The sequence below is a fragment of the Epinephelus lanceolatus genome, chromosome 10 (assembly GCF_041903045.1).
Source record: "Epinephelus lanceolatus isolate andai-2023 chromosome 10, ASM4190304v1, whole genome shotgun sequence".
NCBI classification, from domain to species: domain Eukaryota; kingdom Metazoa; phylum Chordata; class Actinopteri; order Perciformes; family Serranidae; genus Epinephelus; species Epinephelus lanceolatus.
In genome coordinates, this window is record NC_135743.1 from 28108887 (window position 1) to 28136793 (window position 27907).

The following is a 27907-nucleotide window of genomic DNA, read 5'->3' on the forward strand; positions in this document are numbered from 1 at the left end:
ACGTATAATTTAAAAAGGACAAAGTAGTAAGGGGGAAATACTAAAAGACTGTAATTTGACATAATGTTAGTTTATATGTGCGTACACAGTCTGGAGTGTTTGTGCCATGTGGCCCGTCATGTGGTGGCAGACATCACCTCAAGGCCTGGCGCGCTTACACACTCCCACTTTGCTTATTTCAACCTGCATGCCTTAAACATAAAACATAAAAAAGTCAATGGAGAGAGGGCTCAAACAGGATAAAAAGTGTACATCTGAAAACCATGATTTCTTCGGAAAATGTCCACTGGAGATCAGCGCTTTGAGGAGCTTCTGATTGTGACAAGATTGTCTATACATTCTCTTTTTTCGCATAAAAATTCTATAGATTCAAGGCTATCGGTTTCCATAAGAAATCTGCATTTTTGTTTCTAAGCAGTCAACTCAGCGATAATAGTAATAATATAACAACAATAAAACTTTACACTGTGTAGGAGGAATACAGCACAAAAACAACTGCAGTATTATACAAAGGAACAAAAAAAGAAAAATGTGGCTCATTTTTCACCATCAATACAATCTGCAGAGGAGAGAAGATCACAGATCTTTGTCATGGCAGTGAAAATAAAAATCATTCATATACGTATATCAAAAATTCACAAAATGTCCTGCATTTGGAATATTCAAAATACATATCAGAACTCTTCAAAAGCATACATCTTGAGAAGGCTTAAGAGATGTGAAATATTGCTTCACCGAAAGCCGTAATGGAAACACACATGTACAGTTTGCAGTATGGTCGTGGATGTGATGGGAATGTGAAGCTCACCGACACGATGAACTTACAGGATTTGAAGAAAACAAAAAACACTTAGAAAGTAGTACGTGTTTGTGTGATATCCATAAACAAAGAGTCAACAGAATCGAACCATGAATGCAAAGATCCCAAGTGTAACTGGCCACAAACAGATTCCAATGTGTTTCATTTCATCTGCTCACAAGAGGTATTCCCTTTAACAATTGTGCTGTAAAAATGACATGATGTACGACGCTGCAGCATAATGTAACTTTAATTTTTGTGTGTGTGTGTGTGTGTGTGTGTGTGTGTGTGTGTGTGTGTGTGTGTGTTTTTAAGTTTGGTTATTTTGCATGTTTCTAGAGACAGCCAATTAATTGTTGGCAAATGATTGAAATGAGCATCACTGTGTGAAAATTTTGCCGATACATCCAAAACTTGATTGTAATTAGATAGTTTCTTGAAATAAGTTACAAAATATATATTATATATATATATATATATATATATATATATATTTTGTAACTTATTTCAAGAAACTATCTATATATAGAATATTGGACAAATTAAAAAATGTTAGGGGGGTGTTGCAAAGTTTTAATACGACTTTCTTTCCAGTAATAATCAAGGTAACTGTGTCCTAAAATATTAAGACAAACCAGATACTGTAAAAAGTCGGGACGCTTTGTAAAACGTAGATAATAAGTGAACGTAATGATCTGCAAATCCCTTTTCGAAAGACAAGCTATTTAGTGATCAAACTGATGAACTTTTGTTTTTATAAGTATGCAATAATTCTGAAATTAATACTGCAACACACTGTTTTACTGCTGTGTTGCAGCACATTTTCTTTTAATAACACTCTAAGTGTTCGGGGACTAAGGACGCTAATTGTTGCCATTTTAAAAGTGACATTTCTTTAAGATTGACAAGAGGGCCCCTCAAAATCTTGACTTGAAGACTGCTCATGTGGAAGAATTGGCCAAATATCCTATACAGTGTGAGAGATTAGTTTTTCCATACAGGAAACGTTCTCAGAGTATTAAATAAATTTCATTTAGTGCGTTCAAAACTTTTTTCCTGCATCATTCCACTTTATTGCACATAATTTTTTGTGGATTGAAATGTTACAATTTCTTTATTGGTGTAGTTTTATTGACTTAATACCATTGTCTGGTCTAAATTTCACACGAATAGCTGCATTAAAAACGTGTTTAATAAAAAAATAAAAGACATGTTGAATAATTTCCCCCACTGTGGGTTGAAAGGATTTGCAAATCATTGCATTCTGTTTATATGTACGTTTTACCCAGCGTCCAAACTTTTTTTGGAATCAGGGTTGCAATATTAAGACCACAAAAGGCTAATGAACAACTCCATTATTTTACCAATTTACGATGAAAATTTGTAATCTTAAACAGGCCTACCTGACCTGTGATTACAGGCGTATCAATGCACTGAGAAGTTTAAATCACTGTCAGTGACTAAATATCTGTGTGCCAATTCGACAACTATTAGAGAAAACAACAAGGCGTACATATTACTAAAGGTCGATAGTTTCCAATTCTACTGGTCCCTTGACTGTGATTAGATGCAAAGACGCTTGGGTCTCTTTTAAACCATCACTAACAGTGAATGATGAATGTTTAATTATTAAATCCTTTAACATCTCAACAGTAGGAGTTTCAGACCGGCTGAGGATATGCTGTGAAAACAGTGGGAATGAATAACAATGTTGCAGTGTATGATAGAGAGGGAAGTAGTATGACCTTGCCTTTAGAAAACCCAACAAAGCCACCTAACTGAATGTGCTTTCACTGGCCACACATTGTGAATCCCGCCCGCTTACAGCCATTACACCACTGACTGAAAAGGACAGTACAAAACATGACAGGTGACGTTAAATCACCCAAATGTATTTTTGGTCCACGTTGTGTAATTTCAACAATAAAAAAAAGACACTTGAATTTGCCGACCTAAAAGAAATGTGACGTTGATGTGAGTGAGGAATGACTGGGCAGAAGAGTACTGATGTCGTAAGAAACGAAGACATGCACATAACCCAGTGAGTGCCAAAAATGATGACATCATACAAGTTAAATTTTTCATTTTTGTCACTGAACCCTGAGCTAAATCAAATATATCACTGTATATGTAACAGGCTCATAGCAATTATGACCGTCAACTCACAAGAGGCCCGAGTTCACCTCAAATGTGGCTGCTGGAGCGTTACGCTCAAAGCAGTCACACAATTGTCACCGGTACCTTCAGGCCTCCCTTCTTTAGATAAATAATCCTCAGTACTGCTCAAAATAACATGAGCCCATGCATTCTGCACTTTCAGTTAAAAAGGCAGCTACCATTAAAGAGAGGAAACAAATAAAAGTTACAAAGAAAAGAAAATCCAACACTGATTTCACTAAAAATTAGTTCACTTGACTGTCTAGGGCTTTTGTTTTTGTCTTGCTTACCTCATGTTAAAAACATGCACATTTAGCACTATGTTGGAGAGAAAAGAAAAATAAAAGAAAAGAAAATTTGCCCCAGGAATTTACATAAGTGCTTGCCCTTCGAGTATTCAAGCATTGTTTCTGAAACGGCCATGTTTGGCATTTTGACAATCCTTGCTATGAAAAAAGAAAAAAAGAAAAAAAAAGAAAAAGGAATTAATAATAAAATAAACTCGTTACCAGGCTGAAAATAACCTCAAAAATTCATGGATACAATACTAATAAAAAAAAAAGGGTAAGGTAAACTTCTTCATTTTTGTAGTTGTGGTTACTGAAATGTAGTCCCTTACTGTTCAAACAAGTTCCTTACAACTACCCCCTGCCCTAACGCACAACACACTCTCACCAGGAGAGGTGTTCGTTTCCTCCCTCTAAAATTTTAAACTCTTTTAGTTGTGTTTCTTGAGGAGTCCATCTATTGTGCCGTCATGGTCGTTGGGGCTGAAGTCGGGGCAGATACCGTTAGCTGTTTTGGTGGTGGCAGTGCCTTGCAGGTCCTGGGAAGACAGGCTGGGATTTGTCTGGTGACTGTGGAGGCCTGCGTTTTCTGTGTACAGGTACTCTTCAGCAAAGTCTGGGTGCTGCTCCACGAAGCATCTGAAGTTATCTGTGAAGAGACCACAGGAGGGCGCCAGAGACAAAGACAACATGAGACAAGGGCCTAAAAAAAAGCCCAGAGCCAGACTGCACTTAAAACTCAAGTGGCCTGATTGTTGAGTCTACTGCTCACAGGAGGGTGGAAAAAACCTGAGACGAAGAACACTGCTTTGATAACCAAGCAACATTAAAACAAAGATTTGATGACGAGATTTTTAGACCAATTGCTGACCAGGAGTGGTTTATTTTAACCGGTCTCTTACCGAATGTGATCTTCCCTTTGTCTTCAGGATCGATGGCGGTAAACAGACGTGACACGCTGAGGTGAGTCACCCCTAAAGCTGTCTTCAGGATAACTGCCAACTCCATCTCTGTGATGGCGCCGTCCTCCTCTGCCTCAAACATCTGGAGAAGACGCAATGGGGAGAAATGTAGGTGTCATCTCTCTTAGGCATGCCACTCTGCCGGGGTTGTCAGATTAGGAGCCAGTGACACTGTTCTTTAAGTGGGTTCCCTTTTTCTTAAATAACGGATGATACTGTAAATATTAAAACTATACTCAATGGCTTTCATGAGCCCGAAGGTCACAGAACGTGGTCAACTTCAAGACTTACGAAAAGCAATTCAAGTGAAATCATTAAGATGACTGAAACTCAAGCCATTTAGTTTCCGTGCAGTTGCAACAATAGATCGGTCATAATGATAACCCCTCATTGCAGATTTCATCTGAGGTTGCGAAACACAGATCTGAGCTTGAACATGGGGAGGTAAACAGTGTAAACATCTCAGTATGCAAGAGCCATTTCATTACTCTGTAACCCAAACACAAGATGACCTACAGTATAAGTGGCATTTTAGCGTTGCAAATGTCATGCTGATCCTAAGCGAGCACAGAGAACTCTATTCTGCCTGCTGGTTAGATAAGCGGAGAGCTTGAAACAAGAACATACCTTGAAGGCCAATTTCATCGTTTCCAGAGTTTTGGCAGGTCTGCATACGACAGATAAGGCTATCACGTATTCTCTGATATCCATGCAGTTATCTTCGTGCTGGGGAAAACGAGAGAAAACAATGCATTGCAAAAGATGAAGACAGAGGATGTGAGCAAGGCTACTTGTTTATTTATTTCACACGAGTAGCTGCGGGTGATTGTTGTTAAGGCTGTGAACACATTGCTGCAATAAAACCTTTGTTTGTTTGTTTGGGTACTATACTGCAAATGTATCCTCGGATGGAAACCAAGGTGCTGTGATTAGTTTCAAAAAAACATCTGACACTGGATCCAGCCTCCGGTCTTAGCTGTGTTTTTACAGAAGCACTTTGTTAACTGAATGCTTGGAGTTCGTCCATGCCCTAAACTGAATAATATGTTGCTTACTACACACATATCACATTTGTAGTAATATACTGTAACTATATTATTGTATTGCAGTTCATAATCATCAGACTAAATGCAAGAGGTTATTTATTAGTGGCCACTGAGGAAGTGTGTAGCGCTATCATGGTTGTGAGTGAAAAATCTCCACAGTCTCTACCTCATCAAAAAGAGCGAACATGTCTCGCAGCATCTCTGACACTGGCACATCGAGGAACTGAGCAAAGGCGTCCAAGTCCAGCTTCTGACCTTCCAGCTTCCTGGCTCTGTTCCCATAATCCTGCAGAACCTTCTCAGTGTTCCTGGGTTTCAGCCTGAGGCAGGAAGAGGAGGAAACATTATGTTAATTAATAACTTGGCAATAGTGTGAACCAGGTCATGTAGAAAAAACACAATCATAAAGAAAAACAAGAATCAAATAGTACAATCAGTACAGCAGAGACACTAGGTGCATTTCCAGTCATCTGTTTATATGTGCATTTTCAATTTGCGCATTAAAAAAACCTTAATGTAAACAACTTATAATCGATAAAATCTTAAAATATATCGCAAATATGTTTTTACACTTCAAGGAAGGTGGAAAGTTTGTGTATCTATTAAAGATAAATCTGACTAAGTGCGATGGAAACAGCTTAAGTACTTTCATGATGTACAGTCATTTCATAGGCTGCTGCGAGATCTTTGTCATCTCTTCGTGGCTTTCAACATGCTTATGCACACAGGCCTTTTAACAGAACTCTTCCTGGAGCTGATAGCTGTAATATCAGCTGTTCAAAAACACTGTTTCCATTGTCCAGAGTGCTCCCCCTTATTATAAATGCACTGTTTCCCTTTGTTTGAGGGTTGACTCCTAATCACTTCATTTCGTTGCACCATCTTCTGCAGTAGCAGAATTAGCGTCGCCTGCTGTTTATCAAATCAAGTTTATTTATATAGCACATTTATAAACAACCGCAGCTGACCAAAGTGCTGCGAAAAACAAAAGAACGCCACACAAATATTCAGCAATATAGAAAGTACAAAAATATAAAACAAAATAAAGCCGATACAAATGTGAACAGATCATAAAATACTAAAATATTAAAACCACCCAAAACAACCAATGGCCATTGAAGATGTGTGCATTTTAAAATTTGTCTTAAAAGTGTTGATGGAGGGGGAGGATTTAATTGGGTGTGGAAGGCTATTCCATAGCTGTGGAGCGGCTACCACAAAGGCACGATCTACCTTAACCACCATCCTTGATCCCGGGTTCAAAGACAATCTGATTTTTAAGTTTGAAGTTTATCTGATGAATCAACTCAGAGAATTCGCATAACAGTAGTAGATAAAAAAGCACATAAACTAGCATTTTCTTTTGCCTATTTTCTGAAAATATGGTAAAAAATATGCACTGTATTTGTATGAAACCAAACAAAGACTGTACCATGGAGTTGTGTCCACTCCTTTGACTCTTTTATCTGTAGTTTGCTGGGATGCATTCCATTGGTTTCCAGTATTTTGTCCAAATTATTTACATGTTTCCCTCCCCTGTTTTTACCACTCTCCCTTTTCTCTACCCTGCACTGTCAGTGGTCCTTGTCGCTGCCAACTATTGGACTGGGGAGGGAGTAGGTAATCATGAGCCTCCACCAATACGCATGGTGCTGCCAATTGCTTCCCTTCACCTGCCAGAGGAGTTTTCACCACAAAACCAGACCCTGTGTAGAAATGACACTAACCCCCTCCAGATCCCCTCCTGCGCAGGCACCTGACCAACCAATGGGAGTCAACAGCACAGCGACAAGGACACAATCCCAAACTGCCTTCCCACCTGTGCACATGACCAGTTGCGTTTGCTGGAATGCAAGCCATGCAGAAGGTACCACCGCCAGAAATTGAATCCGGATCCCTGCGGCGCGTGGTGAGTATTTTGCCCCTGTCTCACCCTTTTGCCCCTTACTTGGTTGTCTTTGATGGGAGCATTGCATAGGAAGGTTTGAGTGACTCACCCCAGTCTCCTGACGAGCTTGGCAAACTCCAGCAGACAGGTGTCGACTGGCAGTCTCAGCTGGCCTTCTGCCATGGCCAGCTGGCAGTCTTCAAATGAATAGTCTGTGATGGGTACCCCCAGGGCTCTGAGCGTGGCACAGAGGAGACAATGACGGGACATCAGTGTGTGCAAATCAATACGAACTTTGCTGGAGGCTCATAAAGGCCAATGTAGTAGCCGATATGGCGACTTTGATGTTGAGAACAATGTGTACAGGTTTTTTTGTCCATCTGCAAAACTTGCGTCTCCCATCTCTGGCTTCAAGAAGTGAAGCACACAGTGTGGGAGTGAATGAGGACACAAGTTGCAAGTATAGCCGGTAAAACCTGAGCACTTTGGTGTTGTTCGTTTTTTTCTGGTATCAGAGTTAAACTGAGATAACTGAACACTAAATAACAGCAAAATATTTGATATAAATGTATGAAGTTGGAGTTCGGATCAATATAATTTTTTCATTAAATCAGGAGAAACATTCCTCAATCATCTGCTTCGGAGAGGCTCACTACAATTAGAACAGCCGGTCCACCTTACCAGCCCTTAAGGAAGGCTAACCTTGTTCTCTAACTTCATGGCTCACCCCCTTCACTTCATTTGGCAGATGGCCAGCAAGACAAAGCAACTAAGTTAATAACAACTGTTGAGAGTTATTATTTGATAACTCATTTATTTTGGTTAACTTTGCTTTTTGTACATTCAAAGGATGAACTGCCACACATCATGTAAACAATAGGGCTGAGCGATGTGGACAAAAATGTATATTTCTGTATTTTCAGGCCAAATGGTGATACAAAATATATCTCGGTATTTTCTAATTTTCAGTTACAAGTCAAAGTCACATTTAAGATGTTACAAGCACTTTTCTAAAAACAGGCTGATCAAAATAAAATGCAAAGACAGGGATTTTTTTTCTGTTTAAAAATATACAGCTGCACAACATGTAAATGAAATAAACTACATAAAATAAATAACCGGGCCGTACATTAACGTTTTTGCATGTAGCACTGGAGCTACAGAGGTTTAAAGGTTTGCAGCACAGGACACAAAACTGTAATATTAGTATCAAGTAGGCCTAAATCCATGTTGTGTGAAACAAATAATATCTTTGTGGTTGTGTTAAAGTCATTTTCCATGGCTTTTCAAATGAATCTAGTACTGGAAAATGATTCTTTCTTTACTTAGGCTATTAATCTATGGCGAAGGACGGACAGGAACAGAGACACTGTCCCCGATATATATGTTTTTATATGAAATGTCTGTGCTGTTGCTGCAGTTTTAAAAACACATCTCTAGCCTGCATCCAGGCAATGTCTCAGTGTCACACAATAGACTACAACTACCAAGAAAAACGACGATGCGCTATGATCCAGCTCACACACAAACTAGCAAACAAACGCTCACTTGACACAATCAAGCAGCTCGGTCTCACGCATATGCAGTGCGCCGCTGTACTGCACGTGTGCTACTGCGCTAATTTCATTTGCCTCAAGACTGATTTAGCGTAGCACCTCCAACTTATAGATCGATTAACTAATTAACAGACAGATTAAACAGAGTAGCAGCTCTGTGTCTCTTGAGTGAGTGAGTGAGTGAGTGAGTAGAGATTGCACACTGGTATGTGTTATGTAAAGTAACTTGACCCTATATGGATATAAATGATATAAACTGTGTTGTCTAAATCTATATCTTGCTTGAAAATATAGAAATATATTGAACATATATTGCCCAGCCCTAGTGAACAATACATTTTTACTTACTTGGCCATGACACGCCTCACGTTAATAGCAAAGAGAGCAGGGTTCTTTTTCTCCTCCTCTGAGGGTGTGTAGATGGGGAGGAACTGCAGAGAGAGGTGGAAATGATTAATTAGCCAAATCTCAGACATCACAAGAGATTTTATTATTGTACGTGAGTAAGCATTCACAAAAACATTCTCTTTTATTGTGGACAACTGAAAAGAAAACTATATCATCATTAAACACAGAAAGGAGAAACAAAATCTGTACCGTCTGTGCTGTTGTGCTGTTGTACAGGCAACATCTTCACAACATGAAGGACAGCACTATGGAGAGATAATTTCATGCTTACCTCGACCTCAAACTCGTTGTGCAACTGGCAGAGTGTCAGCCACAAGATTTCAAACCTAGATGATAAGAGGGCATCATCAGCAACAAATATTTGTTTTCTGCAAATTTAGATGAAACAGTTTTGCATAATTATTCACATCGTTAATTTATTACTTTCAAAACCAAAACTGCCCCTGTGAATACATGCTGATCTTTTAGGGCAGTGTCTTTACAGCTGTGCACATCTGGATCTAGACAGAGATCTCCAGGTATTTTTATGTGTCCAATAAATTAAGAACAAGATATTTCCAAGTAGTACAACTACATATGTAAATGTGGTATTACTGTTAAACTTACTATGACATGTTTGGAGGGAAATGTCACTTAATACTCTCTGTGCATACGTTCAAGGTTGTGTGTATCTTTAAGAGATTAAGTCAAATAATCTATAGTGTAGTTCTGCTCAGATGAGCTGGGAAGACAGCCAACTACATTCAAAGACACACCATATTGAAGGAAGCTGAACCAAAACAGGACATGGTATTCTGAGGACGCTACAGAGACGGATAACAAGGGCAGTCTTTTTCCTCTAGCCATAACTAATCTGCCTCCACTGAGATCTCATTGCAGAGATTCTGGTTCAGACTATAATTTTCATCTCCAAAATAGTAGCCTGCACTTCAGTTTTAGAGAGTAATAAATGACAAGCTTTACTGTGATACATGACAGTCAGTGTAATTTTAGAATCATATATTGTGCTTTGGTTAAAATAAGGTCTTTTCTACAATAATTTTGGTGTTTTTTGCTGTCTGGAGGAACACAAAACAGTAGTAGTAGTAGTAGTAGTTTAGACAATTTCTGTATATTTGAACTTACATAGAGGTTTGTTTACTAACACTTTAACTTTAAAAAAGTAAACACATTTTCTTCTGTACTTTAACAGCAAGTCGCAGCATATGTGAGATGAAGAAACTGTACTTACGCTCCAGGTCCTTGCCACGTCCATGTGATTGAGTCCTGTAAAAAGTACATGAAGCAAATACATTATTAGACAGATTGAAATAAAAACCAATTACAATATTTTCTGCATGCATTTTAAGACAAATTGTTGACTTCTTTCCTGCAGCTGTTCTTGCACTAAACTGTTTATCCTATTTGCAGACCAAAAACAGATTATTGTGTAATCATGTTTAGGGCTGAAACAACTTATTAAAGAAACTTGAGTTACCGCGATAACTACAACTCATCGATGTAGTTTCGTTCAGTATGCATAACTATCATACAACACGCTTACACTGTGGACAGGTGACGTGAAGAAGACGTGATTTAGTGGTGCAAAATGGAGGAAGAGGTTTCATTTCAAGCTGAAACATAACGCAAACTCTGTACAGTACCCCTACTATAAAACCAAACTAGCTAACCACAATAGCAAGACGTCAATGCTTTAGCATCTCAGCAGTCAACAAGCAGACCCAACAACAAGGTAACATTATTGCTAATATTAAACGTAAATTGATATGATTGCTAGCTGAGATGAAGGCTGCCCAGCGCTAGGGTTTGCACCTGCTGAACAGGAATTGCTACAGCTGCTAACTGAAGGTCTGTCACCAGAGCTACAACTCACTCTCCACTAGGGCTGCCACGATTAGTTGACTAATCGATGACTAACTGACTATCAAAATAATCTGTGACTATTTTAGTAGTCGACTAATTGGTTTGAGTCATTTTTCATAGAAAAGTACTATAAAAGTACCCTAAAATACTCCTATTGCAGCTTTTTATGTTCAAATATTGGCAGCTTCACACACTCTCCCATGACGGTGAACTAAAACCCTTTGGCGTGAGTATGAAACAAGACATTAGATGACATAATTTTGGGGTTTGGGAGAGACAGACCGACATTTTTCAACATTTTAACACATTTTTCGATAAAATGATTAGTCGACTATTCGAAGAAATAATCGACAGGTTAGTCAACAATGAAAATAATCATTAGCTGCAGCCCTACTCTCCACCTGGTAAAGTAGTCTCTTATCCGATCACTCGATTCATCGATAGAAAAATTAGTAGAATACTTGATCACTAAAATAATCCATAGCTGCAGCCCTAATCAGGTTATGCCACAAAATCACTTCCCATTTCTTCTTCTACACTGCTTTACATGTAGTCTGGACAATCACATTCCTCAGCCACCTATGAAAACGTTATACCAATTTTGGTACATTTAAAAGGTATTTAAAAAGGGGAACACCACCTAAATGAGGAATTACGATGTTATTTCCAGGGCCTGGGACAATTCAATCAATATTTTATGAACATGAGCTGTTCTCTCTCAAAGCCAGAAACCAGAGAAGTTTAGCGGTGTTCATAAGGTCCAAGGTTCCGAGGTCCCGACCATTAACTCGGGGGAAAAGTGCTTTGAACACGTGATCGGAGCAGAATTTTTCGCTCAGAACATCGTGCGGAAGTGTAGCAACCCGAGGACCCTGAGTTGACGTGGCATGACATTACAGCAATGGCAGCCCCCTTCGCTACCGGCGAGTCAGATAATTTTCTTAGGTAAAAAAATAAATAAATCTCAAAGACGTCTTTAAGCAAATTCTCCACTGCTACACGTAATTTGAACATTCCATGTATAATTATACACAGAATTGGTAACATTGCCAACACCATACATTAGCAAAACGTCTTTGACCTCTTCATTTAGCCAAAAAGACTAACAACATCAGCCCAGCTCCACTGGGCTACAGCAAAGATAGCCTTGTACAGCTGTGTTTGTTTACGTCCTCGGAAACCTCCGAGCCCTCTGAACGCAGCTTAAGTCTCCAACTTGTGGTGTCATCAAGTGGAAAGCGTGACAATTGACAATGGATGAGCGTCTGATGTTTCAGACCCACAGAATGTTTGTTATCTTTTTTTATACGCAAATCAGCTTTATTCCGTTCAAGTGTCCTTTATTCTAAGACAGACAATGTACCCATATACTCAGAATAATCCCCTGGATGCTCTTATTGTCATCTATAACATCCTACCCAATTGTCTGATTGGAGGAGTTACAGACTTTATACCCTATGACATCACAAAGCTGGAGTTTTAGCACTCTAGTTTTTGGATTTACAGAGAGACTTGATCACGTATGCTAATATTTTTGGACCATTGGAAAAACATGGATGTATTCTGAAAATGAGTGTTGTTCATCTTTAACTTTGAGTTATTTCAAATACAAATGTGGACATGAAAAATCCAAGCCCAGGCTGTACATGGCCAAACTCTACTCAGGTTTCCTAAACAGGGATGTACTTGGGTTAACCAGGTTTAAATGTCCCGCTTACACAGACATTTCCAAAATCAGGTTACTGCAAAAAGCGAGAAGTCACTAAAAAGCATGTTAATACAGTGACTCAGCAAAATCTTTTTTCTTTCTTTTTTTTTACACACTCTATATGTGTTAACCATGTGACTCCTTTGATTACATAGTCTAACCACACTTACAGAACTGACAACACCCAAGTTCTGCAAATACATTCGTGATTTCTGCAACTGACCTCAAATATTGCAGAACATCTAACTATTACCTCCTTCTGCAGAAGACAGTGCAGGTTTACGGGATTTATGAGATCCCCTAACAACTCCTTCCAACAATGTCCTCAGTTAGTTTTCCTCATGCAGCCTCACTAACAACAAGCCTGAGCAATGCATTGGATTTGCCTTCTGAGTCATATCGTGATTAGCCAGATTCCCAGTGAAGCTTTCAGTGGCTCTGCACGCTTCACCGACTCCTTCTCATAACCTGACTTAAAAGACTTCAGCTAAATCAGCCTCTTTGGACTGCTGGTAGGTGAATCAAGAGTCCATTATTCAACAGAGTCAGCCACAACTTAGTTAACTGACAAACTCATCTTACCATCAAGAACTTAAACAGGGCAAACTCACTTCTTTCCCAGTGAAAGCTTATATCATTATTGCCATGGGCTGTTTGTGAAGCACAATGTCATGTAAATTTGAATCATAAATTAAATAAACAGATGTAAATTATTGATTCACAAATAAAACAAAATAATAAAGTCATTGCTGTCGTGGCCGCGAGTCCCATATGCCCTCAGCACGTTGTATCTGCATAACTACTATACTCATAAGATTACAAAGCCTTTAAGACAGACCCACATAACATCTGTGGACTGTAGCCGTGGAGTGTTGCACTTATGATTTCTGACAAGGTAAGATAACACATTATAGGAACTAGTTCTGTTAGAGCATAACAATCTCAAAAAATTACACTATATGACCACGACATCAAGCACTGACTTAAGGATAATTTCACAGCACCATGCAGGATTCTGCTGAGTTTGCTAATCTTTCTGCATTACACAGAACATTTTCTCCTTCATGATACTATATATATCTACAATATCTTTCTTCCCACCACGTGACCGGCAAGATCTTTACCTACCCACTGAGTGAGACTCTGGTAAAGTGCCAAGCCGGCTACAGGGCATACATAGTATACATACAGTCACACACAATATAGGCCATGCAAATGCCTCGTAGAGCTAACACAGAGCACTAAGATTTTAGCATTGCAAGCATTTCATGTAATTTAATCTCTTACCACTGCCACAATTATGCTTTTACTTTATACTTTAAATAACATGCACTTATCGTATGTTGACACAGTTGAGATACCTGATACAATCTCTTAGTACTACTATCTGCTACATGTACTTGAAGAATAGACTTCATAAGATTGCTGATGGGAATAGATGAGGTGAGCAGGTCACTGACTGATGTTCAGAGAAACCAGCGTTAGACCGATCATGTTCGCAATATATCACAATGCTAAGCTGCAATTAAGGAGATAGGAGGAGAGTCACTCACAATCTTTTTTGTAAAAATAACTGTGCCACTAAGCTGTGTAAGTAATGTATCTATAAATAATCTTACCAGTTTGTTAGGGTAACGAATCACGACAGGTTGCACTGGTACGGCTGGGATGAAGGCCCCTGCAAGAGTAAGAAAGATTTCAATTTGACAGATCTGCATAAACAATTCATTGGGTAGAAAACAAGGGCACATACACATTAGAATATCAGTAGTATGTTTGAAAAAGTGCACTTGATAATTACAAAAACACCACAGTGACAAATGCAGAAATATACATAATTTGGCGATTTAACCATCCGCCAAGTTAAGTCCATCAGCCACAGATACAGCCAATTACCCAATCCTATTTCAAAAATATTACTTATTTGCATATCAGAGATGTTTGTTTTCCAGAAAATCACAGTCGCAAGGCAAATGTCAGGGTTAAACTTAGATTCAAATGGGCCCTCTGCAATGTTCCGAGTGTATGAGTTGTCTGGACATGAATCTCAACATAGAGGAGGCAGAGCCAGCAGGTAGCAGCTGACAGTGCTAACTTCATGAACAGAGCTAAACAATATCAACAGAGCTGACAGAGCCAACAGTGTTAATTAAGGGGGAACCAGAGGGTGGGTGCTACTCACTCCATGACATTGCCACTCTGATGTCAGCTGTAACTGCTGAATAAGCACAGTTCGAAGCAGCAAGCAATGAGTTTGCCAGTGGGATACACACATGCTCTTACATGAATGCGCAGCCAAATCATCTCCCAAAACAAACCATGGTGAAACTCAGATTACAACACACACAAAGAGGTAGTGTGACGTCATTCTCTGCTCAGGATGCCATTACTCCACTACAAATGTACATAGCACATAGTGGTGTGCAGCCATATTAATGCTCTGTTGCATACACAACCTTTACACTTTCACACCATAATTCAAATCTTGCCAATGCCGACAATGAATTCCAGCCTTGTTCCTTGACGACTGAGACCACACATCACACTTAAAGCTAAACCGGACATTAATTCAATGTGTAATTTAATTTAAATAATGTGTCAATATGCCCACTCGGTTAAGTATGAAATATTAGCGCATTCACACGAGTTGGCAGCATGACTTCAAAGGAAGGGAAGGTAAAAAGGGAAGGAAAGCTGAATAAGAAAAAAAAAAATGATGACGGGAGAGCTTTACCTGGCTTAAAGGTGATTAGGCAGGATCTATTGGTGCATGTTCCCTCTGGAAATATCATAATCTGTAGGAAAGAAGAAATGGTTCACACATTATAAAAAGCGGACATATCCTAAACAGCAAGAGAAGCATTTTGGAAATGTTACAAAGGAGAAACATTAGCGTGCATTATATTTAAGTTGCTGTAAGGCAGATAGGAAGTTAGTTATAGCTGTGTTTTCTGTAACACTAGATTTTACTGGCCAAATGGCCATTTTCTGTTGTGTTTTTCAGTGATGTCCATCTTATTTTGAAGTATTCGCTCAGTATTTCACCATGGAGTATATCCTATGTCAGTCATGCTATCAGAGAATGGAGATTACAGTTGTAAACTTAAGGGTGTTTTTGTAGATAAACTGTATTTTTCTACAGACATATTTGTTTTTAAACTTGGATTCATTAAAGTCAGTAAATCATTTAAGTTTAAAATGGCCACAATAACTGTTGCCTGATATTGTCGTCCGTCATTAGGCACAGATGTGAGAAAAAATATCCAAATAAAATCTGTTATAGTTAAAATCAGGTGCTGTTATGTATGTACGCTCACAAAGTGTGCGCAAGACTTTCCATCCGTTTACCTGAGGCCATTCCCCTCCAGAGTGGGCTCTGCGTTTGATCTCCTCCACAGTCTTTTTTCTCGAGTCCTGGTCTGACCGTGATACAAACACTGGCCTGATGTACTTAATCAAAGCTGGGAGCAAGAAAGCAGACACAGAGTGGAGAAAATGCAAATGAGTACAGAAACAGTTATTCTTTTTTATTTCCTCTGACAGCTGAGCAACTATAGCTCCTCTGCATTATCTGTATCTACTGCATTTAGGTGTTAAGTGGGGTGAGAAAGGGGAACTATGAGTTGTGGTTCTAACTGGAATTTGTAAAATGTGCAAGAAGTCAGTCACACCTTCATTTTCACTTAACCCCTATAATACAGGATATGTCTGTATCGCCTAATATGGTAGATAGTATTGCTTTTTACATCATGATCACATCTTTAAAACAATCTGCTACACCTGGTGGCACAAACACTTGACTGTACAGGCTAAGAAAAGCCAGCAAGGGAAGAGAGCGTAGTTCCTCCTTACATCAACCACAACTCTAATGGTGTCCATAAACACAGCACTTAAATCCAAATCACTTTGCAAAAGTGATGCACAGTGGTGAAGAATGGAGGAATGTGACTGTCCTGAAACATTCCTCTCTGTTTCTGTGACATCCATGTAACTGTAAAACACAGATGAAAGCCTGTTATCTGTATAGCTACCAGAAACTTCTGTTGGTGAAGGCAAAGCTTCACCACAAATGTTAACTTAGATGCTGTATTTTCTACACTTGACACAGAATCATGTGTTCCTTGATGCTGGTTTCATAAGTCAGATGAGTCTCACATGTTAATCATGAACGCAAGACAGATTCTGGCTTCCCTCTCTGATTACAGGCGAGGTGTGACGTAGTGGCAGCTACAGTGTTATTTCAAAAAGCATGATTGATACTGACACGACAAAAACATGATTTGTATTGTGATATTTGCCACACAGCCAAACTGTATTTGCTTCAAAAAGTCTGACTATTTTACAACAAACACACCACTGAAACAAACAGATTTCTAACTCTGAATGTTGGAAATAACCTTACACACCATAGTCCATTCACCACTATTCAACCTCCATTTTTCTGAAGAACAATGAAGCAACCTGAGAAAAGGTTTCTCACCGAAGTGACACCACTACTGTTAATTTCACTTCCTGTAGCATAGCGACTTAATTGAGACTGAGAGAACGGTCTTAAAGGTCACACAGAGTGTAATGCAGTTAACAGAAAGCTGTGCATGATGAGGGGAGAACTCAACTGAAATATATTTGCATAGTGTACAATTTGCAGAGCAGAGAATGCAGGCGTCCCCATCGTGAAAACTGTAAAGCATAGATGAACTACAAAAGAACAATGTAGAAGGAAATGAAAGAGGAACTGTGATCAGACAAAAACTGGGTGGTAACATTCCAAGTTAGATTTGCAAGGGGGTGGGTAGATGGTGGAAGCATTTTCCTTTACATCCCATCTCTAATAATACCCAAAATACAAAAGTTAGCAAAAGCAATGTTTTCCAGTAGCCCTGAGACAGAGTCAAATAGAAAGAGAAACACACAAGTCAGGGAGTGGGGTTAACTCAACATGAGGAACGAATGAAGTGAGGCCATGAGGAGAAGAAATTGATTCCAACTGTGAGCTGTCTGCCGACAGGAAGGGATTAGGCCTCTAGCTGGTACCCAGAGAGTCACTCTACACACGTCACCATGGCTGATCAGGTCTTAATGCCTATTCTGGATTCCACTTGCTTGGCCAGGCATTGGTGCCTGGTTCCTACCACAAGGCCAGCATGACTAGTCAAACTACAGTTGAACCATTAGCGGATACCTTTAACCAAAAATAATACTATAAATTAAACCTGAAATGTTAACCGTTGCTAATGCTACTCAGGCTTCTTCCAAACATCATGCTACAAATAATGACACTTTGCTTATGAGCAAAGGTGTTCACATTAAGGTTTCATTCCTGTAATACAATCAAGTAAGGCTGCAGTAACTTGGCGAGCTGCGCTCAGTCTGGAGGTAGCTAACTGGCTAATTACCAACTTTGTAGGCAGAGCAGGAGGAGGAGAGAGTGCAGCTAAAATAACACACACCTAGGCCTTTTACTGCATGTCCTGCTGCCAGGGGCATGAGAACAAATGCCTAAACTGGCAACTGGAAAGGTAACTGAACTTATAAGCTAGTTAATGGGATCTGCTGTTACACTTGTGTGTCCTGACTGCAACTGAACAGTCAGTATTGTTTGGTGCTCCAGTTAGCTATCTGGATGGTCCCGCTGCTTTGTGGGATCCATCACTGGTAGTAGTGTTACAACAAAGTCATAATAAAGTCCTCCTTTAACAGTAGGTGGATGATTTCATTTGACATATCTATTCCCAAAAATTATTCATTGAAAGGTAGGAACTGACAGCAGGTTGAAACCAAAAATCATTCATGGTTATTATTGGCCACTGTGTCGAATAGTCGAACCATAAGTCTTCAGATCCATAGCATTGAGCGTTGTTTCCTTTCCTAGTCCGAGTGTGGTCATTTATCTAGACAAGAAAGTTCAATTTTTGCTTCCTTGTGTCATGGACGGTTTTATGAGTTTAACACTGTCATAAGGACTCATAAGGTTGACAAGTCATAATGGTTTACAGAAGTAACTCTGAGTCAGTGTTGACAAGTCAATGTTTCTATGTTTGGATATATACTACAGCATGGCATGTGTATTTTTGGCATGTATGTTTATGGTATACCACTGCTGTGTGAACATTAGCTAAACTGTACTGAACTTCAACGCTGCAAAGTGGATTGGGCAATCCTCTCTGCGAAATCATAGAAGCTGTTGTGACCTGCCCTTTACAAAGTAGCACATCACAACACAAGGCGCATACTGTATATACTTAACCTTCCCCTGGTAGAATGAGATGACTTTTTTCCAGATTTCCTTAGAGCACCTGTTCTCTCGCTTCCAATTTAGGCCATAGTCATAGATGTAACAACGATAATACATCCTGGTATGTGTTTGCAACTTACTGCCCCAGAGAGGTATATCCTTGCTCTCGGCCTTCATGACAATTGAGGCCATTGTCATAGTGACTGGGATGGCGTCAAAGTAAGACGAGTGGGGCGCCAGGGTGAGGATGGGTGCTTCTGCGGGCAGTGCCCTTCGTCCTTTCACGGTCATCCAATGGAAACCCCCCGCAAACCACATGACCCGCATGATGATCTTCAGAATTATGTCCACCACTCTGGAAACAAGAGCATGCAAGTGTGAGGGGCAATTTTCCTTCAAACTGCAAATGGACATAAAATCTATAACACTGGAAAATATGACAGATGCATATGTCCAATGACATGACAAAGTTGACATAAATGATTAAGGCTCTGTAGTTTTAGAACTTTGATGTGGTAGGAATTAAATAGGGTAAGTGAGTAGTGACAAGAGTGAAAACAGCACTATTTAATGGCGAGAAATAACCCTGATTACACCCTGTGAGGCATTTCTCCAGTGCATACGTAGAATAAGTGTAGATTACCCTGTTCTGCCTCTAGCCCACTGAACACTCCTCTTTCTTTATCGCCACATTTGAGCTACACTTGATCAGCAAACCTTCTGTTTAGTGTTTTATTTCTTTCCTTTTTCCCCTGTGTACGCGAGTGTCCCTTTGTGTTCATTCTGGTTTTTGCGGGTCCATGAACGCAGCATAGACAGACCACTTCACGAACGATTTTCTCTTTCTCAGGAGCAGTTTGCTGAGTTTGAGTTGTGAGACGGAGAAGTGAGGAACATACTGTCTGACCATCACACTCTAGACTTCCTTTCAATCAGTCTGTGGTCGCAGCGATCAGACCTGATCAGATCACATCAATGGATATAAAAAGTAGCTGCTGCAGACGTGAGTGAAAGCAAACTTTCTGTTCCGTGGGAACTTAGCCAGTTTCATCTAAAAGTAGGGCTGGAAAATTAATAGACTAAACTAAAACTATATAAATTGACGGACAGTTAAGTTTCACTTTCACTGCACTTGGTGCTCTGCTACTCTGTCTGTGGCCAGAGTATTCTCGGCTACGAGAGAGAGAGACGCAGCTCCAAAAACAGAAAATTTATATGTGGCAGCGAATGCTCATATTATGGCAGTACGCCATAAATAAATGAATGTGTGGGAAACCCTACTGCGTGTTAATTAACCTTTGAGGTGGTATTTTCAGTCTTTAGTTTTAGACAAGTGGTTAAAAAGAGGAGTCCTGCTGTTTCTGTGGAGGTTTATCTGACAAACTATTGCACAATCAAGGAGCAATGAAAATAAGACTGACACAGAGGGTGGGCCATCTGAACTATCAAAGCTTAAGAATTACTCAGAATAAAGTGAGATAGGCGTGAAGGACTACTAGAAACCAATGCTACAATTAATTTATTAATAGATGCTCCTGCACAAAAAAGGCAAAAGGCATTTTAGTGCAACTGTTTGAAAACTTGACTGAAGTAGCATTTTCAACCCTTGTGATTTTCTTCATACTGAATGCCCTGCCCATAGCATTCTACTATTGCTGATGTGGTAAATAACACGTTTGTAAGAATTATAGTGCTTCCTGAAATTCACCATCAAACAGACAGACACACAAGTGCGTGACAAAGCACCCACCTCCTCCAGAGGCACTGGGGTTCGACGGTGGTCTCTGAGCGCCCTACTGAGGCCAGGAAGGCAAAAGGCCAAGCCAACAGCATCATGAATGCTGCTATGAGTAGACGGATGGGGAACAGTGTGACTGTCATTAATGCAATCTGGAAGAGATTTGGGACAAGAGAAAAGGACAAGGGTTAAAGAAACAGATCAAACAACAACATGTTATGCACGAGTGCAACAATACACTGAATCATAGAACAAGTATGATCACTGTAAAGTGAAAGCATCAATATGTATCATCACCTTTAAGATACCTTTGTGTCACCACCTCTGTTCAAGCACACCTCTTTCCGAAACATTCAAACAGTGCTAACAGTCTAGCACCAGGCAGACAATGGCAAGCAACCAGGAAAAAGACAAGACTATTAGCAACTAATAATGATTGCAGGACCCTGAATTGAAGCAAACAGAAATCGTACTGTAGCAGACTTTGTGATATTAGCAACTACTGTACTGTTGTCCAAAGAATCGCTATATCAAGTTGTGCTGTTGCTTGTGATTTACACCCGTAATGTTTTGTCAGTCATCTCGGTACCATTAACGTCTCAGCTGGACCCAAGTCTATGCAGTATTTAGCCTTTGTTAATGCCAACTCCACAACTTTTTTCATTTGCTTTACAATAAATGCTTTGTCTGCAAGTCAGAGCCAAAAATCACAACATTTACAAAAAGTTTACTCTAAAAACAGACTGACAGGTTGGCACTTTTTGTCAGGAGGGAAGAGACAAGAACATTATTGATTATATTACTTCTTTGCCGAAGCAAAATAAAAGACAGCCCATCAGAAAACAATGATGCCTTCAATTTATGAGAACCAATTAACTATTAGCATCTGGTGTAAAGGGAAAACAACATATGTAGTTTAACATCCAATGCATTATGAAGCTGAGAGCTGTTTGTCCCTTCCTATACAGTACACAGGGCAGCATGCCTGAAGCACAGTCTCTGATCATAGTGGTCAATGGCAACTTAGCAATCCGAAACACCAGTGATCCTGCATAAAGAGCTCTGTGGTATGTTAGACAATTTAAATCAGATGTTGTGTCTGCCCTCAGGTCACAATATGGCCCTTATTTATATGCTTACATCCTAATCATGAAAATGCTACATATAACATATGTTCTTGATTCTTAAAGGTTCTGACAAAACCTTACATAGTTTGTAATGGTGACTGTTTACAGCCTCTAATGACTCCCTGATAGCAGCGCTTATCTTCTGTCAATATTTGTCTTGATAGCAAACCACAACTCAGGAGCATGGAGTCTGTCTGCACTATCTTATCTGGGGAGAGTTCTTGTCTGACAGCTTGGTCACATTAAATCAATCATTTTAAAGCTTGCCTGTTTAATTACGGACAATGAGCAGCAATCAAATGTTGGAGTCTAAATGGAGACTGGTTAGTCATTTTTTCTTTCCCAAAAACATAACGCTGATCGGAGAAATATTCACGTCTACATTATGATGGTATTATCTACATTATAGATCTGTTTTGCTCCGTTTTCAGTGAGTCGAAAAATTACATGACAAACTAATCCCACCACTGTTATCACATTGACACACCAGCCTCATTTCTATTTCTCTTTTCACAGTCCTCCAAACTGTTTACTTTCCCAAGATCCTCTTAAGATACATGAATTAATTAAATATGTCTACCACACAGTTCTCTTTTTATACAAATACCAAGCATACAGTTTTGCACACGAAAGAACAAACAACTGGTACTTTTTCCCTATAATAAAAGGGGCCCTGCCAGGAATGCTTGAGAGCCACTGTATAATGCATTTGTTAAAAGATTTATTCAGACCCAAAGCATGAGAATGCATGAATGTCACTTAGAGTTAAAGTAAAGGCATTAGGGGTTAGAGTGAATTCAGGCATTGTGCTAAGGCATCTTTAAATTCATGCAATAAAGGCTTGTCTCAGTCTTTAAAGGGGGATGTGAGAACAAAATAAACATTCATTTGGGCTGATGCAAGTTGGGAATTATATTGGAGCTGCCAAGAGTGCTCCACATTGTAAAGACACTGTAAATATACTAAATTAACTTGGGCTTCTTGGTATCACAATCAAGGACTGGTCTAAAACAGCAGAACTCTACTTTGTGCTCACAGTGTAGCCATATTAGAATCAAAATGCAAACCAGCGATTGCAGTGGATTGTAAACCAGATGTTACCAGTCTGGTGTTATTATCTCTGCACTTATGAAGAAGACCCTGCAAGGTTGAAACCTGTCTGCAGTTGTAACATTCGCAGAAACATCTGGCAGTGTAAAAGGAGCTATTGTCTTTTCTTGACTTGATTCACACTTTGACAGGAAGTCATGTTAACAAAAGCAAAAGAAGATCTACCTGTGTAAAAGCTTTCTGTTTTTATAATGCAGATGTTTCACTTCTTCAATCATTGTAGTCAGTTTAAGGTCAGAGAGAAGCGGCAGGACAGCGTTTAGTTTCTCAAGCTCATTGGTAAGGTTGTTGTGTGTGGTGGTGGGGCATATAAACACAGATTTTGCCCATATGCATGGAAAAACAACAGTGTGGAATGCCCCCCTCATTCTGGCCACTTAAGAGGGCCATTAGTGATGTTTTACTGTGCTTTTGCAAAGAATAATTGTTGTTTGTGGGCAGGGGTTCACAACAGTTACTGATCAATGCCAGTCACTCCACTGTTAGTGGGCACTCAGACCAAAAATAGCACTTTGTAACAAAAAAAAAAAAAAAAAGCAAGGATCTGTGTTGGTGTGGGCGTTGCTTCAGGTAGCGGTGGGGGAAAAATAGTAATACATTCATGACTTTGAAAGAGTAAAGAATGGATGATGAAAATTAATACAACACAATAGAAGAGACAAATTCATAGGAGACCTTTTAGGCTTCACTTTAACCTCATCCTCAGGTCTCAATAACAAGAAATACTTATAATTGCTGTACTGGGAGTTAACCTTTTCAACCTTGGGCCTTACACTAAGCCAACTGAGCCTTAAAATTCGGTCTGATAAATATGCATGACTATTCTGGTGAGGAACAAATCGGTTGCCCACTTATGACGCCAATCCAAGGAATTACTGATCTATATAGTGTGGGAATAAGCTATTGACTCATGGCTGCTTTGGCAGGATCAAAAACAGATTTGGGTCTTTGTGGGGTTCCCCAATGAATCACACAAAAAAACTGGGCGTGTCAAACCTAAGCCTGGAATTAAATCAACTTTAACATTAGTAGCTTGTCTTCTAACACCATACCAACATTTAGGCTTTACGGTTGGAATGTTTGATGATGCTTCTAAACTCTGTAACAAAAACACTGCAATGTGTTCTCACATTAGGTCTAAACCAATCAGCTCTGTAGATCGATTAATGAGCTCACCAAGGTGCAAAACTGCAAGAGCATCTTTATATGGATTGAAAGGTCATGCCACTGAATTACAGTACAGTCTACTGTCTCCACAGTTGCTACAAGATTTGAGAGCTAGTCAGTCACTTGTGCGGCCTTTTCTGGACAGCAACCCTTTTTGTCACAGAAGAACTAAAACTCACAGATTAGCAAAGACGTCCCCAGCTCCTCTCAGTTGTAGGGTTACACTGCACAAACTTAAACCGTGAGCAACAATGCCAATTTGGCTTGTTGCAAACAGGATCGCTTTTAATTCAGGTACAGCCAATTAGCTTTCAGGCCTTTAGCCTGCTCTTACAGGCAGTAATGTAGCTTTATGGTCTAACATCAACCATATTCTTGTGGCATGGGTTAATCCAAGAAAACTCATCTGTTCCTATTATAATCTGTAATCCCTATTAGTGGGCAATATGGAGGATCTTCTAAATGCCAAAACCGATTTGCTCATCAAAAGACAATGCTATCCACCTCCAACCAACTACTGCAACACACACAAAAAACCTTATTTGCATAGGTGTCATTACAGTAATTGTGATGCTAGTGAAACAATCCTGAGTCATCTCATGCTATTCAGTAACGGCCTGTTACTCATCACTGTAATTTCACAATAGACAAGGGACACGTACAACAATCCCTTTTCTACTTGAACCCATAAAAGGATTCTGTGAGACCATCTACCTGTCAGCTAGTTAAATGGTAGAGAGAACGGTCGCTTTTTGCTCTAGTCTTCAATTTTTCAGTTCAGGTTGTGTCTTCCTCATGTTTCTGCGGATGTGAAAGCAAGACCAGGGCAACATGCCGAAAACAGTTGTTCTCAGTTACATCAGAACAACTACGAAACTCATTTTCATCATTTAATGGCCCACTTTTGTTACAGAGCTTAGTGTTTACTTCTGCAAGAAAAGGCTCTGTTACCAAGCACATGCCACTGAAGGGAAAAATAAGAGAGTTGTGTGCAGTATATGGCTTTTTAATTTTGGCACAGCGCGTCAAAATTAATTATTCTGCAACTTCTACTGTAATTCGCGCATAATCACCACGTATGGTGATCTAAATATATGGCAAGCGTATATGATATTATGTTAGCCTTAAAAGAAACTGATAACCTGCTTATTCACTTGGCTTGCATCCGCCTGACACTCTCCCTTTATCTGTTCTATGAAAAGAGCCAGGAAGAACACGTGTGAACCTCCCTAGGTCACTATTCTTACTTGTAACAAGATACTCGCTTATGCCTGCTATGCCAGAGTAGCGCCATTCATAAAACTGAGGCTCTCCCATCGGACTGAACTCTGTTACTGAAAATACCTCACAGCTGTGTCCCAATTCCACAATGTTTACTAATACTTTACGGTATACCCTATGTAACAATCTATATGATAACCATTTAATAGCCTGAGCAAGAAATTAATGTGCTTTACTGTTTTATTCTTACAGGGAAAAAACAAAACAAAAAAAGCACAACTGGACGTCAATCAAACTTTGGGGAGCTCCTGCCAATTTCAAATCTGGAAGCTTTACAAAGAGGAAGCAAACTAGTTTTGCCAAGATTTAATAATTTATTTGTTTATCTTGGAGCTATGGGTGATAAGAGTACACAAACAATACACTTGTATCGAACAATTTTAGAATGCATGCTGGCGTTTTTATACTTTCATATTAGACTATTCTCCAGTGTGAATGTCAGCTACCTCGTACTTAAACATGATATGAAATATTATATTTTTTTTCAACAGGGACACAGCTTCTAAAAGTCTCTTAAACCTCTTCTAAATCCCTACGTTGCTGTATCAATGTATGTTTCTTTCAACACAGCAGGATCTATTACTCAGTGCACTGATTAATGCAAACCCATGGCTCAGGGCTGACACACACACACACACCAAACTATTTAAGGTATTCAGAGAGGTCATGTGAGGTGAACTGCATAGGTCCCACATGTGCCTCCAAATTTATAAGCAGCCCCAGATAATATTATGCTCACAAGAACACATGACTTGGGGTTTCCTTCATCAGTGCCCGCTGCCACATGCTGCAAAATTTGCACAAAAAGACAATTTTAAATGTCAGGTGTGCAATAACAATGAGATTAAGAAGCCTTTCAAACTGCTGTCTTGTTACGTCTCTGCAGGCTGCATCCCCAATTATGCATTTTAACAGTTTTGGAGCAATGAAGCTCAATGATATAAAACCAATGGCTGGAAAGTTGAAGCAAATCTGATCATCAGTAGCAGTGATGGGTAACTGGTCTGCTTGTCTACTTTATGCTGCAGAACCATAAAATCTTAACAGCCAGTTAATAGCAGAAACCTGTGAACTCTAACAGCTGGGGGAAATACATCTAAGTTATAGATGGGAGGGGGACATGACTGTCAGTTTTCCATCCCATCCTCCAGCCTCCTCAGCCACACGTGTTGGTTGCTGGTTGAGAGGGGCGCACAGTGATAAGCAATAAAGCATGAAAAAAATGCAAGGGAAGCCAGTAAACGGTACCATGTGTGCTGCTACAGGCATGTTTCTACCAAATGACATCTTAGTAACAGCTACCACACAACATGATCGTCTCTGAAAGCTAATGATGACAATTAAAGAGCAACAAGCTATAGGCCCATCCTAGACAGGCGGCCATGCTCAAATTGCTGTAACGCTATTCAATCCTTATGGTTTGTTAGCGGATTCCTCAGTGAGAGGTGTTGATGTATATGTTTTACACACTCATATGTGAAATACACCTCATAGCTGGAGCAAAGCATCTATTTAAAAGGGACTCATCCCTCTCCAGCGGCATGAAAGCGAGGTAATAAAGGCAGCAAGACAGGAGGAAGAAAGCAACATGTATATGGCTAACGTTACAGTTAGCTGGCTAGCTAACACTAGCTCAGCTGACTACATGCAGTCAGGAAAAACCAAGTTAAATGATGGTGACAGCCTCTCCACTGTGTCGCACCGAGGTGTTACCGTACTAGAAACTACTAGAACAGCATGTTAACGTATGTGTACCAGAGAAAAGCATTTGCCTGTAAGCGTAATTTAAACATTAACGTTACCTTTGCCTTCTCCAGAGGGGTGAATTTCAAGACGTGCACAAAAGGGTTTCTGAACGGAGGCGCTAGGTCCATCTTCTTCCCGTCTCCCTCCATCGCAAAATGCCTCGGTAACCTCATTCTCACAAGAAGTCACGTTGGTTGAGGTTGAAGCTATATTTTGTTAATATTCCGAGCAGAAAACTGCTGCTGCTGCTTCAAAGGAAGACTCCTCGCGCAAAACGCAGTTTCCCCTTAATCTGTCTTGCACGGTGGCTAATTTTGGTGGCAGTGCAGGGTTATTACCGTTATCTTCCTTTCGCGGACAGCATGGAGGGATAATGGTTAGCTCGAGGATTAGCTGGGGATATTTGAAGTCGCCGATATCTTTCTGCCTACAGTGCGCAGGACGCCTTCCTCCACACCGCGTTCCCCCCAACCAGTCCGCTAGCTCTGGATGCTAACGGAGCCACGATTCCGCTCTGCGGACAGGGCGCATGCGCAGCACATCCTTCGTATTGTCCTTAAAAAGACGTGATGGTGCCTTCAGAAGACTCCAAAATATCGTAATTTTAAGACTGCAACTTAGATTTGGAATTCTTTCCTACTTCTGGCTGGGGGCATGGACAAGATAGAAGCAACTCAAGTACAAAATAGGCTTATGTAAACCAAAACAGTAGCCCTATAACACATTTGTAAAGCTTATGTTTAAAATACTGTGAGACTGTAACTGCTTAATCAATCAAAACCTCCTTATATTTATGCATTTTAGCCCATACATTTGTGAATCTATCTAT

General features: G+C 39.8%; 1 protein-coding gene across 1 annotated transcript; it reads right to left on the reverse strand.

Annotated features, from left to right (window-relative positions):
* Positions 1-1321: 1321 nt before the first annotated feature.
* On the reverse strand, positions 1322-27597 carry LOC117265283 (lysophosphatidylcholine acyltransferase 1). Its single transcript, XM_033639694.2, has 14 exons — positions 27135-27597; positions 20660-20799; positions 19050-19264; positions 16023-16135; positions 15409-15469; positions 14294-14352; positions 10335-10369; positions 9375-9429; positions 9044-9126; positions 7249-7374; positions 5418-5571; positions 4833-4931; positions 4146-4287; positions 1322-3892 (listed from the first exon to the last, which is right to left on the reverse strand). Exons 1-14 carry the CDS (start codon positions 27249-27251, stop codon positions 3675-3677), a joined length of 1617 nt encoding a protein of 538 aa, XP_033495585.1. The 5' UTR covers positions 27252-27597; the 3' UTR covers positions 1322-3674.
* Positions 27598-27907: the final 310 nt, after the last annotated feature.